Source organism: Nelumbo nucifera, chromosome 2 (assembly GCF_055504915.1).
Source record: "Nelumbo nucifera cultivar China Antique chromosome 2, China Antique-T2T, whole genome shotgun sequence".
NCBI lineage: Eukaryota > Viridiplantae > Streptophyta > Magnoliopsida > Proteales > Nelumbonaceae > Nelumbo > Nelumbo nucifera.
Genome location: NC_142650.1, coordinates 113,618,647 through 113,637,308, shown reverse-complemented (window position 1 = coordinate 113,637,308; position 18,662 = coordinate 113,618,647). Strand labels below are relative to the sequence as shown.

The following is an 18,662-nucleotide window of genomic DNA, read 5'->3' as shown; positions in this document are numbered from 1 at the left end:
CAGAATGGACTATTCTGATCCCAACTATTTGGTTGGGTGGAATCAGAATCCCATTCTTGTTCATGTTGGAATGACATTCATTGCCCTTCCCTTGGGAATGATGATTCCTATTCCTATTCCCATTCCCATTCCCATTTCTGTTTGAACCAAATAAATTGTGGGAATAGACTATAGCTATAAAATGGGTTGTACTGGGCTGACACAGGTCGTGCCTCCCTCCATTGGGATATTTTGGGGGGTCGGCCCAGCATGGCCCAAGGTTCGAGGGTTGGGCTGAGCCTTAGGTCAGGAAGAGCCATGGATCGGGCCAATGCTATTTATTTAAAAAATCTTAAAATTTTTATTATATGAATTTTGATATATACAACTGTTTATATATACAATAATTAAATAAAATTGAAAACAAATATTTATTTTATTAATAATATATTATATACTATATATTATTATATAATTACAATTTATATAATATATATGTATATATATTTATAGGTTGTGTTATGAGCTGTGTCAGCACTTGAAACCCCAAGCCCAGTATTAGGTCTGGCCATGGGCAGCACAATCCGATTTATACCTCTAGAATAGACCATTACGATTCCGATTCCGACTACAAACCGAACGGACCATTAATTGGATAAAGTTTTGAGTTCTCCCGTACTTATAAGGTTTTGAAGTCTTCAATAGTTCAAAGTATACTATGCTGATTGAACCCTAACAATAAGAACAAAATAACAACAACTAGTATTTTAATTGAAAATTGAATAGTTTAGTTTGGTAATGCTTGTTTTATTATTATAATATCAAAAAATTAAAATGTATAATGCCTTGCAATTAGGCAAGGCGACCCTCCAAAGGCACCTTGTTGCCTAGGCGCCAACCTGATAACTATGTTTTAACTGTTGAAGGTCATTTAACGAATGAATGGTCTGTATCAACCCTTTCTTCTCTTCATAATCTCCGTAGTTTCACTACAAGAAAAACGGTCAAGCCGGCAGTCTTTTTGATCGCCACTATAAGGATATCTAAGGCGGCGGTCTTTGAATGCTGCTGTGACGGTTTATATTAATAAACTCGATAGATTTTACAATGAACCGGTCTAATCGTTTACTAAACCGACGGATTTTACAACAAACCAGTCTAACGCGGGAGAGCAAAAAATTTTCTCTCTCGCGCGAAGTCTTTCCTGTTCAACAAGATAGGAGGGTTCTCTTTTCAGGGAGAACCTTGCAGAAATTTTTCGAAGAAGAGAAGCTTCTTCTCGAGAAAGAAAGATAGCAGACTTCTGTCCATTTGAGAAGGGGAAAGATTCCTTCACAAAAAATTTATTTATACTGAAGTTTGAGAAGGAAAAAGATCCATGCTTGAGAAGGGAGAAATTTCTGGGCCATTCTCTGAGCGACCTCTATCCGTTCGAGCAAGAGAGAAGAAATTTTAGCGACAGTGAACAGTGAGAAGTGAGAACCAGCCGACCGTCTTCCTCCTCTGCCATTCTCAAGGTGGGTTTACTACTATTTTCCCTTATTCTATCGCTAGTTTCTTTCTCATCTTTTAAGCATCCATTACAATCATCTACAGACAATAATTTCTTCGTCAAAAGATGTTCATTCTAGAAATTTTTGTTTTTAGTTTAAATCTTTTAGTTTCAAAACTAATCTTGATTGTCTGGGATGGGTCTGGATTATTCAGTAACTTACCATATTTCTTGTCAGGGCATTTTTTGATGCTTCACATTCCTTATGGACATCAGGATTTGCTCAATTGAAAATTTTATTTTCTTTCAAAACATCATTGTTTTGAAGGCCTAGAGAGTACCAACACTGACCACATGCCTGATTGCCGAAGGATTGGAAATCAATTGGATTTGTAGTTGATGACCTTGATTACCTCGAGATAAAGTCAAATTTAAAGAATATTACCATATCTTGACCAGATCCTAGTTTTCTCCTGTCAAGGTTATAAATATCATTCCCAGGTAGAGCTTTCTAGCATTGGTCAAAAGGATGCTATATCTTTAATGAGGTATCTGACATCAAATGTTGGTGATGCTTTAAATTTCAACTACGACTCTTTATTATGTTTAAAATAAGCACACAAAGTATTAGGTAGTAGCTTTGGATCAATTTTTTTGTTTTTTGGTTTAGAGTTGTTGTATTTGGTATGGTGAGGTGTCATCTTGTCACTTCTCGGATTGTATTTCTTTATTTCAATTAATGAATTTTCACTTTACACTTCAAAAAAAAGTAGTAGCTTTGGCATGTGACATTTAAGAACTGCCTTTGATGTTAGGTGATCTTATTTTACTGTTCAGTGGGAGCAACCTGTAAACAATCTTGTAAACGCCTAATGTGGACTTTTGGAAGCATCTATAGTGGCAATTGGCACCTATAGACAAAGAGTTTTGGTGATCTTTTCGATCAATAAAAAGTTCCAAAGATTCTTCATACATGGCAAAGAAAAAGTGCTACTTAGCTTCCAAAGAACACATGCTGAAATGCTAGAACATAATAATAAACGAAAAGGATAGAGAACTTGAAAGAAAATAATAAACTATCTAAGCTCAATTTCTTATGCAAATACCAACCTCTAGTATGAAGAAGGGCAAAAGATATTCCAACTCCAAAATGAACTATCTAAGCTCACTCTGCAAGTTCTTCAGTCTGTATACATCCCGGGTTTTAGGTACAACAAAAAATATTTCTTACATAGAGTTGTAACTGAATTTTATGTTTGTTAAACATTAACTTAATTTGTTCAATTGTGGATTAATCCAATGTTATCTTACACCAAATTTCTTATGGCTCTGTTGCAGGGGAACACCCTTATGGTGAACACCCCTCCAGGACATTCTTCATGAGAAATATAAATAGCCATGTTGAGGATACAGAATTAAAAGCTCTTTTTGAGGTATTGTTTATTTCTATGGTATTTGTAATTTCTCTAACCAAGCTAATACAGAATTTTCTATCCACTTTGTATTATTGAGCATCATCACCAATCCACCACACCATCACACTTTTGTTTCCTCTTGTATTTCTGAGGAATGGAACTGGAATTGTTTTGCTTTCGTCAGAATAAATATGTGCAGTTGTGCATTTATGGCAACCTATAGACTGAAATTTCAGTGTGTAGATATCCAGATCTACTTACAAGTTCATGGGAGATTATCTAAAACTCCCCTTGACTTTAGGTACAGTATATGTAATTCATAAAACCTTCTAAGGGGTTTCCTGGAGGTATCTTAAGTTGAGGGGAAGTTTTGGACATGGTCAGTAAAGTTGGGGGAAGTTTTGAATGGTTTTCTTAAAGTTGATAAGATCACAAATAATCAGAGTATTTACAATTCCAAATTTTGGTTGGAATGCATACAACCATTGAAAACTACCAAGCAAAAAAAATCTGGTTTGATGTTAGACTTCTAGATCCTAGAATTCTTTAAATCTAGATTATTGAGATTCTGATGCTTTTTCCAAAATCCACCATCTAGAACCCAAGAATTGGGTTATAGGTTGATTAGAAAGTTGGGCCACATTACAGAGGAAAAAGTAGTAGACTACTGAGAGAATGCACTGCTTAGAATTTCTTGATAGCAGCCTTGAAACTAGTCTTCTTTCTGCTAAATAATTCTGAACATCCAATGTGTCTGTTGAACCTATTTTAGATACAACTTATCTGAAACATGGTTACTTGATTTTTCTTTTTTTTTTATTTTTTTATTTTAGGCTCTTGTGGCAAGTGTGGTTATCTGTATTTGTAGGTGTTTCAGTGGGTCTTGTTAGTGAGGTTGATCCATCTACTGGTGAGATTAATGATTATCATATACTAACGGATATTTTGGTAAGTCTTTTCTAAGCTAGCTTGAATTAATGCTGAAAAAAAAACCCCAATTTAAACCTCCGTCTGCATAAGTAAGAGAAATGTATAACTATAACCTTAGAACTTCTGGTTTTCTTTCTCTGGTCTCACAAGATTTGGGCTTATTATGATGACACCATCAAATCAAATATTTTTCCATTTTCATTTAGAAGAGCATTGGTTCTTTTCTTCCTTTTAAACCCTTTCTAGAGTTTCACCTTTGTAAATTGTTTCAACAGTCCAAGAATGTGAATTTTCTGTTTGCTTCCCTTCCTTTTTTTGGTTATCAATGGGTTGGATAGGTTAAGCAGGACCACCAACATGTGTATTTGTTATTATAAAAAATTGTTGCAGTATAACCTTAGAGTCCTTGATGAGAAGATGGGAGAAATGAGTGAGTGGCTCTTGATTTAGTTTAAGTAACATCAGTATGTGAGTTACAAGCGAAGCCCATAATTGGAGGTCCTATGAATTTTCTTCCAAACTTGCACAGCATTTAAACAACATCTGACAGAAAGAGTATGATTTCTAAAGCCATTTCCTTGCTTTACAAGGCTGTTGGATGGACAGATTATTCAAAACAAACCTATGTAGAATTTTAATCTGTTAAAAGATCATCTACTTCTTTTGTGTAACAGAAGCCACTAAAGGGAACAAAATGTTCACACCTCCAACTTCTAATTCATTGCATGTCAAAGCTATAGTTTCATAATAAAATGTTTATTTATTATGTTAATGCATTTTAATTATCTGAACCTTTTTTTCTCTTGTGTAGTGGGTATACTCTGTTCAGGGATCCACACCATAATAAAGGACTTGCCTTCATTGAGAAAGAGAGAGATGCCCACTACTTGCGAGGTCTTCTGCCCCCACCAATTGTAAGTCAAGCTCTTTAGGTAAATACTTGATAATGATTCCTCCTAGTTCCTTTTCCTAATGTTTTAGCAGAATCAATCCTTGGGTAACAACATTGGCCAACAACTGCAGTTCATTGATCTGCAAAACAACAATATTCAATGAGTAAATCGCTCTGGATACTCGAACACCCTAATGTGAGATCATGCATGCACTGCTAGTCTTTTCTTTTACCATGTCCTCTATATGAACTTTCATCTATTGTGACTACTACACAAAGTGTGAACCCTTAGAGTTGTGATTGTGCCTATCCATACACAGGGATGTTAATTTTCAGAGTACCTACCTTCCAAGAACTGTCCAACACCGCTATGTTTCATTCATTAGAAATGAGCCTTTGGGTAAACCTTAGCCTTGTGCTTGGTTCAGTTTCCCTCCAAAACATCTTCTTTAACGAGGATGGCTATCTACAGATGCAATTGTAACTCTTCCCGTCAAATGGTAAGTACTTTAATAGGACAGAGGTTCAAAGGATTGGGTTTTATTTGAGCAACCAAGTTTATAAACCTTCAGATATATTTGGACCATATTATTTAATGCATTTTTTTATCCTTTCCCAGGTAACTTGTTTTATTCTTGCTTAGAAACAAAATTTGAGTCAACCCCTTGAAATGATGGATCTGATAAAAAATGAACAAAACAATTGTTTCAGGTGGAAGTCAAGGAACTTCACTAAGCTCAGGTGCCATTGCTGGAAAAGCAATTTCTTGTGCTTCTTTGGTCTTCTTACTCATGGGTGTGGGAATCTATTTCATTCAGCAAAAGAAACGTGCAGACAAAACTACTGAATTGAGTAAACCATTTGGTAATGTGCTCCATGCAATTATGAATATAATGTTTTCTATACCAAATTTACAACTGCATATGATAATATGTTGAAATTTGAGAAGTTGCAATTTCCAATATAAATTGCTTATCTGAACTTTTATCCACCATATTGCAGCACCGTTGTTTCAAATGAATAGTGATAATGGTGGTGCACCAAAATTAAAAGGAGCTTGATTGTTTTCTTATGATGAACTCAAAGCATGCACCAGCAATTTCTCAGAAAGCAATGAAATTGGATCTGGGGGCTATGGCAAGGTACTAATCCATTTGTTATTACTCATAAAGCTCTTGATATCTAGCAATGCATGGCAACATAGTGAACTTTGTCCCCTTTCCAGGTTTATAAAGGAATTCTCTCTAGTGGGCAAGTGGTAGCAATTAAAAGAGCAACACAAGGTTCAATGCAGGGTGGGCATGAATTTAGAAATGAAATTGAGTTGCTTTCACGGGTTCATCACAAAAATCTGGTGAACCTGGTAGGCTTTTGTTTAGAGCAAAGAGAGCAAATGTTGGTCTATGAATTCATTCCTAATGGGACACTTTGGGAGAGTTTGTTTGGTATGTTTCACAGTTCCATAAACGTTCTCCTATTTTGTGTATCTTAATACATAATAAGAAATTATTCTGCAATCATCAACTGCAGGGAGATTGGGAATTCACCTAGATTGGAAGAGGAGACTCCAAATTGCTCTAGACTCAGTCAGAGGATTGTCGTATCTTCATGAACATGGTAATCCCCCCATAATTCATAGAGATGTTAAGTCGAGTAATATTCTATTGGATGAAAATTTAGTTGCAAAGGTTGCAGATTTTGTATCCAAGTTGATATTAGACATTTCTAAGGGACATGTTTCCACCTAAGTTAAAGGAACAGTGGTAAGTATTACTGCATAGGTCGTCCCTCTTCCATCCTGAAGGTCTCTTCAAGAATGCATTGCCATTATATTATTCTACATTTCTACTTGAGAGAATCACATTATATCTATATCAACAAATGTCAAATGTACGACTTCATAAGTACTTTAATTTGTCGAGGATACATGTTTAGAAGGAAAAGATGCATCAAATTAAACATGTTATTTGATTATGGTTCAATGAACATATTAACATTTGGAGGAAAAGGAAAATCTAAACTGGCTTTAGTTTTAGATCTGGATATCTATTGCCATCACCAGATTCTTGAGTTATAGAAATATCCTGTAAAATTATTGATCCTTTCAACCTGAATGATATTTTAGTTTAAGTAGGCTTACTCAAGAACTTAATTAGTGAGGCCAAAATGAATAGTCATAATGAACCACATTGATAACACTATTAGAATTACTTTCCAGATTTTCTGTTTACTTAACTTAATTCTATTCTAAACTTTACACTTTAAAGCATATATCCCGAACTGAATCTAATCAATTTTTAGTCTTATTAACCAAAGCTATGTCATCTTCAAACAACATACACCATAGGACTTCTTCTAAGGCATCCGTTGCAGCAACAGGTCTACCCTCTCTTTTCTTCTTTTCATAGGACAAAAAAGAAGAGTGCAACTCCCTCTTTTATATATAGAGATTATAGATTATATATCCCTCTAGAATATATAATTTTGGCTTACAGGTCCCATATTTTGCATGTTTAGGAATCCGTGTGATATATGATCAAAGATTAGGACCGCCCATTGCATGTGCATCTCTTAGGCTTAGTTTGGACAGGGTACAAATGCAAATATGTGTGGTCCAAAATATAGGTTTAAAAATACAAAATGTAACGCTTTGAACTGTACATATTTGTATTTGTACTCTTTTCAAATACAAGTTTATATTTGTATTTATAATATCTATACTATAGATATTTATATTTACACTGTTTTCACAACACTTCACAGTCGTGCATTAAAAAACATCTTTGTACTTGTATATTTTTATCAATGGAAGGATCTTCTCAATGTACGGCTAAAAAGGTTGGAGTATAATGGAGAGTGCAAGAACCAAATCCAGATTTCCAGTTGGCTCCTCAATAATAACGAGCCTTATGCAGGAATGCCAAATGCAGCCTTAGAGCATGTAAATACAAATTGCCAAGTAAATACAATGCATTATGCAGGGTCTGCTTTACCAGTTCACATAACACTTGGCACTGAAATGCATTTTACCAGTTCACATAATCCCTGCACCCTATCATTTATAGCTTTCCACTGGTATGGTGATACTAGAGATTAAAAGATTAATTTTTTCTTGCTTGGGAAATGCTCAAAGAAGATCTTATGGAAGAGGCTTTTGGTATAACTAGTTCACTACAAATAAAGTGTGTGGAAGGAATTAATATGTATATCCCTTTCTGCTTTTGGTATCAAAGACTTGTAAAACACTATGTATAATTTAATCACTACCCATGTATTTCCACATCAAAGGCCATAGGAACATGTCTTTTTAATCACTACCCCTCCCCGTACAATGCCATAGTAGGTCGGTCGATCACCCATGCCCTACGTGCAGTGGTCTCCACTTACTATTTGGCAATGAAGTTTTCCACGGACTTCGGAATCGGGATAGCGCGAGGTAATCAGCTTGAGTCTCGCAAGTGTTACGTCGCCACCCTCAAAGGGAAAGCCAAGGTGGCCGGCGACCTCGAATTGGAGCGACCTACGGAGCAGTGCGAGGAGCGAGCTGCACCCACAGAAGAGACTGTCTCCATCCCGGCATCGACGGAGGACCCAACTTGAACACTTCAGATCGGCGCTTCCATTGAGGAGCCTCTGCGATCTCAATTGGTACGCTTCTTACTTGAAAATTTAGATGTTTTTGCATGGTCTGCGGCAGAGATGCCCGGCATAGACCCTAGCATCATAACTCACAAGCTTAATACTGATCCTGTAGTTAGGCCCGTTAGACGGAAGAAACACAACTTAGCCCCAGAGCGATGGAGGGCAGTCGACGAGGAGGTCGGGAAGCTCCTTGTAGCCGACTTTATCATGGAAGTCCATTACCCGAGCTGAGTGGCCAACCCCGTTCTGGTAAACGGTAAATGGCGCATGTGCGTTGACTACACCGACATGAATCAAGCTTGCCCAAAGGATTGCTTCCCACTCCCTAGGATTAACCGTCTGGTGGATGCGACCTCAGGGCATGAGTTGCTAAGCTTCCTAAACGCCTATGCGGGCTACAACCAGATTAGGATGGACCCAGCTGATGAAGAAAAGATTGCCTTCATAACCGAGCTCGACCAGTACTGTTACAAGGTCATGCTCTTTGGGTTGAAAAATGCTGGGGCAACCTTTCAGAGACTTGTGAATAAATTGTTTGAGCCATTGATTGGCAGAAAAATAGAATGCTATGTAGACGACATGGTCGTCAAAACCCAATTTTTGCATGATTTAATACAAGATTTACATTTAGTTTTCGAAATTTTGCGTAAATTTAACATGAAATTGAACCCCGATAAGTGTGTTTTCGGTGTCACATCGGGTAAATTCCTGGGGTACATCGTTAACCGGCGCGGCATTGAGGCCAACCCAGATAAAATAAAGGCCATCCTAGACATGAGACCACCCCGAAAATTGAAGGAGGTTTAGAGGCTAAATGACCGAATAGCTACTCTGAGCCGCTTCATGTCCAAGGCGGAAAACCGCTGCCTGCCTTTCTTTAAGGCAATTAAAAGCAAAGGTTTTGAATGGACCGAAGAGTGCCAGCTCGTGTTCGACGAGCTCAAAAGGTACCTCGCCAGTATACCGGACTTAACCCGGCCCGAGGAGGGCGATGTTCTAGAGCTGTACCTCTCGGCAAGTGATGAAGTGGTCAGCTTGGTACTGATAAAAGAGGTAGATCGGGTCCAACGACCTATCTACTATGTTAGTAAAGTATTACAGGGAGTACATACGAGATATCTAGAGATAGAAAAGTTGGCCTATGCACTAGTTATTGCAGCCCAAAAGCTCCGTCTGTACTTCCAAGTTCACACTGTCATCATCCTCACCAATAAACCTCTGAGGCAAGTTCTACTCAAGCCCGAGGTCTCCGGTAAACTGACGAAGTGGGCCATTGAGCTCAGCGAGTACGACCTTCAATACAAGCCGCGAATTGCTATCAAGGCCCAAGCCTTGGTAGACTTCATCGCGGAATGCACTCTCAGCTCCGAAGTCCCCAGGCCGGTCGAGCACGAGGCCCCCAGCTCGGGCGAGCTCGAAGTTCCTAGGCTGGTTGAGCTCGAGCACCGTGAGGTAGCAACCAGTGCGGCATCTCTCCTAGTTAGGCCAAGTGCAAACTGGGATGAGGAGCTTTGTATCCTTCACGTAGATGGCTTCTCAAACCAGCAGGGTAGCAGAGTCGGAATCGTTCTGTACGGCCCAAGCGGCACAAAACTAGAGTACGCACTACACTTCGAGTTCGCGACATCCAACAATGAAGCGGAGTACGAGGAATTAATATCCGGGCTGGCTCTAGCCAAGGAAGTGAAAGCCAAGCATATCGTCATCTGTAGTGATTCTCAGCTCGTGGTCAATCAAGTCACAGGCGAATACGAAGCTCGTGAACCAACCATGATCGCTTACTTAGCCAAAGTAAGAGATGCCTTGCTTAACTTCCAGTCACACTTCATCAAGCAAATCCCGAGATCGGAAAACGCTGAGGTTGAGGCCGACGCCCTGTCCCAGTTAGCCAGCACCAGTGATAATACCACGAGAACCGTGTACATAGAGAACCTGCATTGGCCTAGCATTCTCGGGGGGGGGGGCAGAGGATGTCGCTCCTGTCGTTCAAGCAGAGCCGAGCTGGATTGATTCGCTCGCGAGCTTCCTACTACACGGGACCCTCCCTACAGACCGTAATGCCGCCAGAAGGGTAGAGCGTTAGGCGGCCAAATACGTCATAATAGACGAACGACTATACCAAAGATCCTACATGCTCCCCTACCTGCGCTGCTTGTGACCTTCCGAAGCCGAGCTCGTGCTCCGCGACACTCATGAGGGTTTGTGCGGCGGACACTTGGGGGGTAGGGCCCTCGCCCAAAAAGTGCTATGACAGGGGTACTACTAGCTAACAATGAAAGCAAATGTGATCGAGCTCATCAGAAAGTGTGACAAGTGCCAGAAGCATGCCAATATCCACCATCAACCTGTCGCCGACCTGAAGTATCTCACCAACCCGTAGCCTTTTGCACAGTGAGGGATCGATATACTCAGACCGTTTCCACCAGCAACAGGCCAGATGAGGTTCTTAGTGGTAGCAGTTGATTATTTCACTAAGTGGGTAGAAGCCGAACCTCTTGTAACAATCACAGGTCGAAACGTACAAAACTTCTTTTGGAAAAGTATAGTGTGCCGCTTTGGGCTACCTCGGGTACTGATCTCTGACAATGGTAAGCAGTTTGAGGACATTAAATTCCAGAACTGGTGCCAAGACATGGGAATTCGACAAAACTTTATCTCAGTCGCACATCCTCCGCGGACTGAAGGCACGCCTGGACCGAGCTAAAGGACTATGGGCAGACGAGCTACCTAGTGTTCTATGGGCTTATTGGACCACAGTGAAGACCGCTACAAGCGAGACCCCCTTCAACCTCACCTACGGTACTGAAGCAGTCATCCCAGCCGAGATTGAGGTTCCCTCGCTACGACTAGAAGCGTATGATGACAAGGCAAATGAAGACGAGCTACGCACCAACCTCGACCTGCTTGACGAAGTACGGGACCTTGCATATATTAGGACCGCGGCCTACCAGCAGAGAGTAGCTCGGTACTATAACGCTAGGGTCAAGAAGCGGAACCTCCGCGTTGGCGACCTAGTCCTTCGTAAAGTTATGGTGCCTGAGCCCAGTGTTGGTAAGCTCGGGCCAAATTGGGAAGGACCCTACCGAGTAAAGCGAGTGCTCGGGGAAGGAACATACGAGCTCGAAACCCTATATGGGAAACAAGTACCTCAGGCATGGAATATTGTCAACTTAAGGCAATATTACCTATAAACTACTGAGTAGGCCACGAGTCACTTCCAGAGCCTAAGGGCCAAAATGCCGAGCTAACTACGACCTCGGCGCGATAAGACCCAGTCGCCTCTATGGCATGGGTGAACTACTGAGTAGACCACGAGTCACTCCTAGAGCCTGAGGGCCAAAATGTCGAGCTAACAAAGACCTTGGCGTGATAAGATCCTGTCGCCTCTATGGCATGGGCGAACTCTATGAGTGGACTATAAGTCACTCCCTCAGCCTATGGGCTAAAAACGCCAAGCTAACCAAGACCTCGACACTGTGTAAGACCTAACCGTTTTATCAGCAAAGGCTAAGTATTAATACCAAAGGCATAGGCAGCTCGGGCGGGACCCCTATGAAGCGTAGCCCGCCTCGGTATACTAGTTGAACCCAATAAGGGACAACCCACATCAACTTAACCCAGGTGCATACAGCTCGGGCTTACTATGATAACCACCTCGGGGTATACCATAAGACTACCCCAAGTATGGAGGAACAGTTCGGGGTAACGACTACCGAAAGATCCTACTTCGTGTATGTAGTTCTAACAGCTAGAGTGATAAAATCGCTTCGGCAAAAAGTAAAGAGCACACAATACTTAGCAGAAAAAGACAAAACATTTCATTACTAACTTTTAAAAACAAAGAACCAGGCTTAAACGACCCGAAAGAAGTTCATCAAAATAGAAAAAAAAAAATCGGGCCCAACCACCCAAGATAGTTCATAAAAAAAAGAGATATTTAAAGCCGGGTACAAACACCCGGGAACAACCACTTCAAAAAGTCATCAAGAAGAAAGAAAAACAAGAGTAGCCAGCCTCAAGGTTCCGCCGCCTCCACGTCCTCATCGTCCTCCGGAGAGTCAGTCTCCTCCTCCTCTGCCAAGTCCGCCATCTCTAGATCCAAACCCTTCATTGTTATGCCCTCAAGGTTGAGCTCGGAGAACTTCTTCCGGACCAGCCAGCGACAGAGTTTAAATCCAGAAAGGTAGGAGCTCGAGCCATACTCCACCTGGAGGTCGTGGTACTCCTGGGAGTCCTTGAAGTCCCACACCGCCTTAGCTCGCTCAGCCTCCACCATGACGTCGAAGTTCCGAGTCCGATCCTGAAGGGTGGACTCCAAGTCCTAGACTTACTGGCGAAGGAGCTCCCTCTCCGCTATCACCCTCGACGACTCCTCCCGGTAGCGAGCGCTCTCCTCAGACAGCCGGGCGATCTGTGCTTCCTGGTCTCAGACGAGCAGCTCCTGGGCCTCGCTTCCCTTGCGAGCTTGAAGGACCAAGGTCCTGAGTCTCTCCATCGACATGGAGGAAGGACCAAAGCTATCCGGTTCCCTACCCCGGGAGGTGGAAGCCATCTTGTTGGAGGCCTCCGGAGCCTGCCCCCAAGCTCTCCCTGAAGGGGCGTCATCTTGGTTACCGCCATGGGGGAAGACATTGTACGGGTACCCTGACATTGCTGACAAAGCGATAAGACTCACTAGGAAAAAGTTGAACCGAAAAGACGGTGTGAACAGGAGAAGAGCTCGAGCAGTTAGGTGAAGGCACGACCTTAGAATCCGAAGGCAAGGTAAGTTGGCGTGAAGGAAATGAGGCTTGGGGCCCTCCTATTTATAGCCACTGTGCCCACAAACCAACGACTCAGATTAAAGCGAATCTGACGGTTCGCAGTCAAGCTGACCGCATGTCTTCTGAAACCGAAATGTGACTGGCTGCACGTCTTCCATGATTAAAGTAATGCCGGCTACACGACTTCCGGAGGTGAGGGCTGTTTTGGCGCGCTTTTTGGCATTCGAAAAATCCAGAAATCACCTAACATCCGTGTGTGTATTTAATGCGATCGGTCAATCAAGTTTGAATTTCGGGTCAAATCCACCCGTCACACTCCATGAACTCCTCACGCTAGGGTGGAATCCTTAGCCCAAGGAGTGGGGGGCAATTGATGGAGGGTGATTTGACCTGACCTCCTAAGAAGGCGACATGTGGACGTGATTCAACGTAAGCAACAACTTAGCATGATAGCCTGACTACGACTGAGTAACGAGCTCGTTAAGGTCCTCGCAGGACAGCTCGCTACATTATAACTTGGTGTGTGGCTCATTGTGACACTAGCAAGTGCACTAGCCGTTCAATTAATAAAGTAGTGAGTGAAGTATCGTTCCCACGAGGATTTAGGCAACAATTACCAATACTAAATTGGGCACTTCTTATCTGATCAACAATAAATCAAAACTTTAATGAAAGCTCAAAATTATAAACTAAAATCTAACTAAAATATTGGCCCAATTGCCTTCAAATCAGGTTAGAAGAGTAAGTAGTAAATGTCAATCTCAGAATTGAGCAATCTATCAATTTGGATCATTCGAATAAATCATGATTGAGCCTTGGTTTGGTGAAACCCCAAGGTCATGAACAACCTCTCTCAAGCGCATGTTCATCCAATGCATGAGTGACGATTCTTCTATCTCTAGAAAGAATCTAATCCCCATGCATGCATTTCTTCAAACACTTCTAAGGCATCAATTCAAATCCGAATTGATCACCAACTGAATTGTGCAAGTTATCTCTAACCTTGCATTCAATTCAGTTCTTGAATAGTAGATCTGAATTCCTAGAGTCTCTCTCAAGCACTCTAGGAATTCCAAGCTTTAGATCCATTCGGCCAATCTGAAAATTGCAGATCTGAATTCTCTTTCAAGCAATTCAGATCTTGCAATCTCAGATCTGAGAATTCAGATCTGAGTTATTAAGGTTAGTTGGCTGAATTAATCTACAATAACACCCTTATTCAAGAAACTTCAAGTACAATTCATGAACATTTGAATGAACAAAAAAGAATTAGATTGTTGAACTGAAATTTTACAAGCTGAAATACATCAAGGAAGAATGGAAAAAAGGAGAAAGAAGAAAGAAAATATAACAAAGAAACTGAATTCAAATCAAAAGAGAATGAAACTACAATTGATTTATTACAAAAGATCTTTGAATCACAAACCCTCAATTCGAACTCACCTTCTCTTCTAGCTTGCTTGTCTTGAACTTCCTTCAGCCCTTCTTCTTCTTCTTCCTTGCGCCTAGCCTTCTTCTCTTCTCTTCTCTCAAGGTGGCCAAACTTCTAAGAGTGGGAGAGCCTTCATCTCAAGCAATTGAACACCTCTCCCCCCTCCTAGAGGCCTCCTTATATAGTTTTTCAAGGGGGCTCTTGCCCCTTCTTGAAGCCTCTAGAATGGGGTGTATTACACCCCTTTCTTGAACTTTCTAGAGCTCTCTTGAAAGCCTCCTAAGGGCTGCTATTTGGGCTGCACTTAGGCTCTCTCTTAGCACATGATAGCTATACATTGAGCTGCTCTTTTGGGCTGAGAATGGGCCTTCTTTGCTGGGCCGAATTCTACTCATAGCTAGGCTTTCTTTTCTTGGGTTTTCTCAAGGAATTCACTTGCTCTTCTTGGGCCGAAGTGCTCTCTCTTGCTTCCACGACCGGGCTGGATTGAAATTGGTCTTTTTGAACCTTCTTTTCTTGCCCTTTTTCCTTCATTTTCTTGGATTAATTATCCCTGAAACTTATTCTTAGCATTAAGCTAAATTAAGGCAAAAATTAATAAAACCGGCATAAAAATCCATGCTAAAGTCCTCAAAAATTATAAATAAATTGTAAGTTCATCATAACTCGCCGCGGAATGAGCTCGCTATAGCGTGAGCTCAAGGACCTTGGTATGTGGAAAGGGAATACTCCAAGCCAAGTCTATCCCAGCTTGCAAGTTGAGAGAATCAGCTCGCTCCGATACTTAGGCAAGAAGACTACCCCAAAGGCAACCTCGGGCGGAATCACCTTGGGACACATCCAGGAGCTCGCTACAAGGCAGCTCACTATGGGATAGCTCGCTGTTAAGCGACGCAACGTTCTCAGGAAGCTTCTTATCTGACGAGACCGTACCCGTCAGACTGCATCACGTCTCCTGACTGACGGTGCAGTCCCTGCCAGCCCAGCAGACTGCACCCACGTCTCTCGACAGGTGGTGGCGTGTCTGTCCTTTCCGGGTCGTGTCTTTCATCCGATTGGGCAGTAGTCTACAATAGTTACCTATGCAGCCCTGGCAAATAACGTCTGCGACAGAGGGCCAGTGGCGGTTACACCCGATTTGACAAGAACTTCCGCATTTAAAGGCCCCACGGTCGAAGGGGCGAAAGTATCTTGAATTTTACTGATCTAGCGCTCTCTGCACTCTTAGCTCTCTTTGCATCCCTTACAGCTCTCCCAAGTATTCTAACTTAAGCATCAGAGTATTCCCACCGAGCGGGCTCCCCGGGAATCCTTTACCTTCCTTTTCTCAGGTATCGTCTGTCGCCAGCTAGGAGTGCCCGGATTGCGCTGCATCATTAAGATTTCTAATTTTAAATTTAGATGGTTGCATCATTTATCCTTTTGTTAGGAGAAGCCACGAACTAAGCTTCACATGAGCTATTTGAGCTCAACTCAGCTTGATCTAAACCAAGCTTTGAGCCGAGCTCAAGCCCAATGAAACTCGGCTTGTGAACTGACATATATTTATATATAATAAATGATTTTTATTATATAATAATATTTTATATATAATATTTTTATTTTTATCTATAATAGTAAATAATTTTTATAATTCTTAATTTTTGTATATAAATTAAAAAATACTTTCATAAGTATAATTTTTATTAAAAAAACATGGATTGTAATTGAACTCAAACTTTTGAGCTTTGAATCAAGCTCAAATAGCCAAGTATTCGTCTCCACTCAACTTGAATCCACCCCTACTTTTTGTAATTCATTCATTTTTGTGTAAATTAATCAAAAACCTTTTCGCTATGCAGTTATTACATTAAGAGATTGGTGTGGATCTATAAATATTCATGTCCCAAGTAAGTTTGTGAGCAACCCTTGTTTGTTTTTTTCACATTTGCATGGGTTAAAAATAGACAATTTTAAGAATATACAATTCTAAGTTATCAAATTAGTAAGTAATAGATAATTAACATGTAATAACCCTATCAACTTTTACTAGAAATTTTATTTTATCTCTCACTCCCCTTACTTCGCTAGTTTTATACTATTTTGGGTTCAGGCTTTTGATCAGATTCATTCAATTTTTTACACCTCTAGCTAATGGGTTTGCTGGTAAATTTAAAATTATTAAATTGTTTATTCAAAAATCTAGGCTGATATTAACAAATATAAAAAAAAACCTGAAGGGTAAACTGGTCTCAGGAAACAAACCAAGGGTAATTTAGGGTTTAAGAAAAAGACAAATGTTATGACTTACGAGAATGAAAATTTGACCACACCATGCAACCCCTTTACTAGCATGCGTCCTACTTTATGAGTTATGAGTTATGACCCCGGTCCCCGGGTCCTACTTTGTGACCTCAGCTCCCATGAATCCATGAGACGATGAGATGAGTGTGGCTGAAGTTTTTCTACATCGTAATATTCTCATAGGCTACTGCTACTGTAACCGTTTAAAAAGTTCTCCACCGATGTTAATTGGCAGGAATCTAGAATGCAAACGAACGGCCGAACGCCTGAACGGGGCTGTGGGCAAAGAAATAGCTCATACGCCGTTGGCTGTTGCAACGTCTAATCAAAGCACAGGGACGATGTTAGATCATACGGGTTAGTCCAACTCCAAACAGCGTGGCTTACTGGCTAGCCTACCATAGATTTTTTATCTTGTTATAAATTTCCAAGGACCCTTCTTACAGGCCAAGAATCGAATAGGATTGAGGCGTTGAACTTCTGATCAACAACTACAGCAAAGAAAGAACAAACCGCCTTTGCTTATGGCCGGGGTTAGCACCATTTCCCATACAGCTCCCTCCCTCCCTCTTGAAGGCCGGGTCGCAATTGTCACTGGTGCATCGCGCGGAATTGGCCGCGCCATCGCTCTCCACCTTGCCTCTCTCGGCGCGAAGCTCGTTCTTAACTACGCCAACAGTTCTACCCAAGCCGATCTCCTAGCCGACGAGATCAATTCCTCGTCCCCTTCCCCTCACCCTCAACGAGCCATTGCGGTCAAGGCCGACGTCTCTGATCCCGCCCAAGTAAAAAGCCTCTTTGATCAAGCCGAGCAAGCATTCGGCGCAGAGCCCCATATCCTCGTCAACTCAGCCGGGGTGATTGACCCCAAATATCCAACCATAGCAAATACCACTGTGGAGGATTTCGATTCCATCTTCAGCGTCAACACAAGAGGAGCGTTCTTATGCTGTAGGGAGGCAGCCAATCGCTTGAAACGTGGAGGTGGAGGACGGATCATATTGATTTCGTCCTCAATGGTAGGCGGGCTCAAGCCGGGGTTTGGAGCTTACGCGGCATCCAAGGCGGCGGTGGAGACGATGGTGAGGATTCTGGCGAAGGAGCTCAAGGGGACGGGGATCACTGCCAACTGTGTGGCGCCGGGACCCATAGCGACTGATATGTTCTTTGCTGGCAAGGGAGAGGAGCAAGTGAGGAAGGTGATCGAGGAGTGCCCTCTGAGTCGACTCGGTGAGACCCAAGACGTGGCCCCTCTTGTTGGGTTTTTGGCTACTGATGGCGGCGAGTGGGTTAATGGGCAGATCATTCGCGTTAATGGTGGCTATGTGTGAAAGCATTATTCTGGTTCTGGGCTGTTGGATCTTGTTGTTCGATAGCGATTTGCCTCTTTTTGTTTCTTTTCTGTTCTTGTGCAGTTGATCGGAGTTGCTATAAAGAAGAATAAATAAAGGGATTCACAGAGCATCCGTTTGTTGGGACATTTTGTCGAGCACTTCATACTCGAACGAATATTGTCTGAAGTCTTAACACTATCTAAATTACAATTTTGCCACTGATATCTATTCCATAATCCATATCTTAGAGATCTAACGGGTGAAATCAAACGGCTAAAAATACATTACATCAGGGTTAGGGTCGGTGAATCGATTTCTAAATATCTGCCACGTGTATGGTTCTGAGTTCAGACATACTAAAAGCTTTCTAACGTCTATCCCATCGCCGTGATGCCGTGATGGAAGGAACGAAAAATTACTGTACGAATCGAAATTCCACGTTTGCCCTTCAAAAATGGAGACATGACGAGGCCATCATGGTAATTGCACTGTGTTCCAGA

The 18,662-nt window shown here is 41.6% G+C and overlaps 1 protein-coding gene across 9 annotated transcripts; it reads left to right on the top strand.

Annotated features, from left to right (window-relative positions):
* Positions 1 to 1,009: 1,009 nt before the first annotated feature.
* On the top strand, positions 1,010 to 18,320 carry LOC104611163 (NADPH-dependent aldehyde reductase-like protein, chloroplastic). 9 transcript variants are annotated; one of them, XR_016082313.1, is made up of 9 exons: positions 2,870 to 2,904; positions 4,628 to 4,730; positions 5,420 to 5,572; positions 5,711 to 5,850; positions 5,934 to 6,153; positions 6,239 to 6,325; positions 8,049 to 8,356; positions 8,463 to 17,185; positions 17,275 to 18,320. XR_016082313.1 is itself a non-coding variant. In XM_088897466.1 (9 exons), exon 9 carries the CDS (start codon positions 9,194 to 9,196, stop codon positions 10,358 to 10,360), a length of 1,167 nt encoding a protein of 388 aa, XP_088753592.1. In that variant the 5' UTR covers positions 4,643 to 4,748; positions 4,840 to 4,904; positions 5,029 to 5,208; positions 5,420 to 5,572; positions 5,711 to 5,850; positions 5,934 to 6,153; positions 6,239 to 6,325; positions 8,049 to 8,356; positions 8,463 to 9,193; the 3' UTR covers positions 10,361 to 18,320. The 9 variants fall into 9 exon arrangements, 8 of the variants coding, with proteins under 8 accessions (XP_088753593.1, XP_088753587.1, XP_088753588.1 ...); XM_088897466.1 differs by lacking the exon at positions 2,870 to 2,904 and adding exons at positions 4,840 to 4,904; positions 5,029 to 5,208 and having other exon boundaries at positions 4,643 to 4,748; positions 8,463 to 18,320; XM_088897467.1 differs by lacking the exon at positions 4,628 to 4,730 and adding an exon at positions 1,010 to 1,496 and having other exon boundaries at positions 2,810 to 2,904; positions 8,463 to 18,320.
* Positions 18,321 to 18,662: the final 342 nt, after the last annotated feature.

Excerpts from the sequence above, each read along its gene's own strand:
- LOC104611163 (XM_088897467.1), top strand. The coding sequence starts at position 9,194 with ATGTCCAAGGCGGAAAACCGCTGCCTGCCTTTCTTTAAGGCAATTAAA.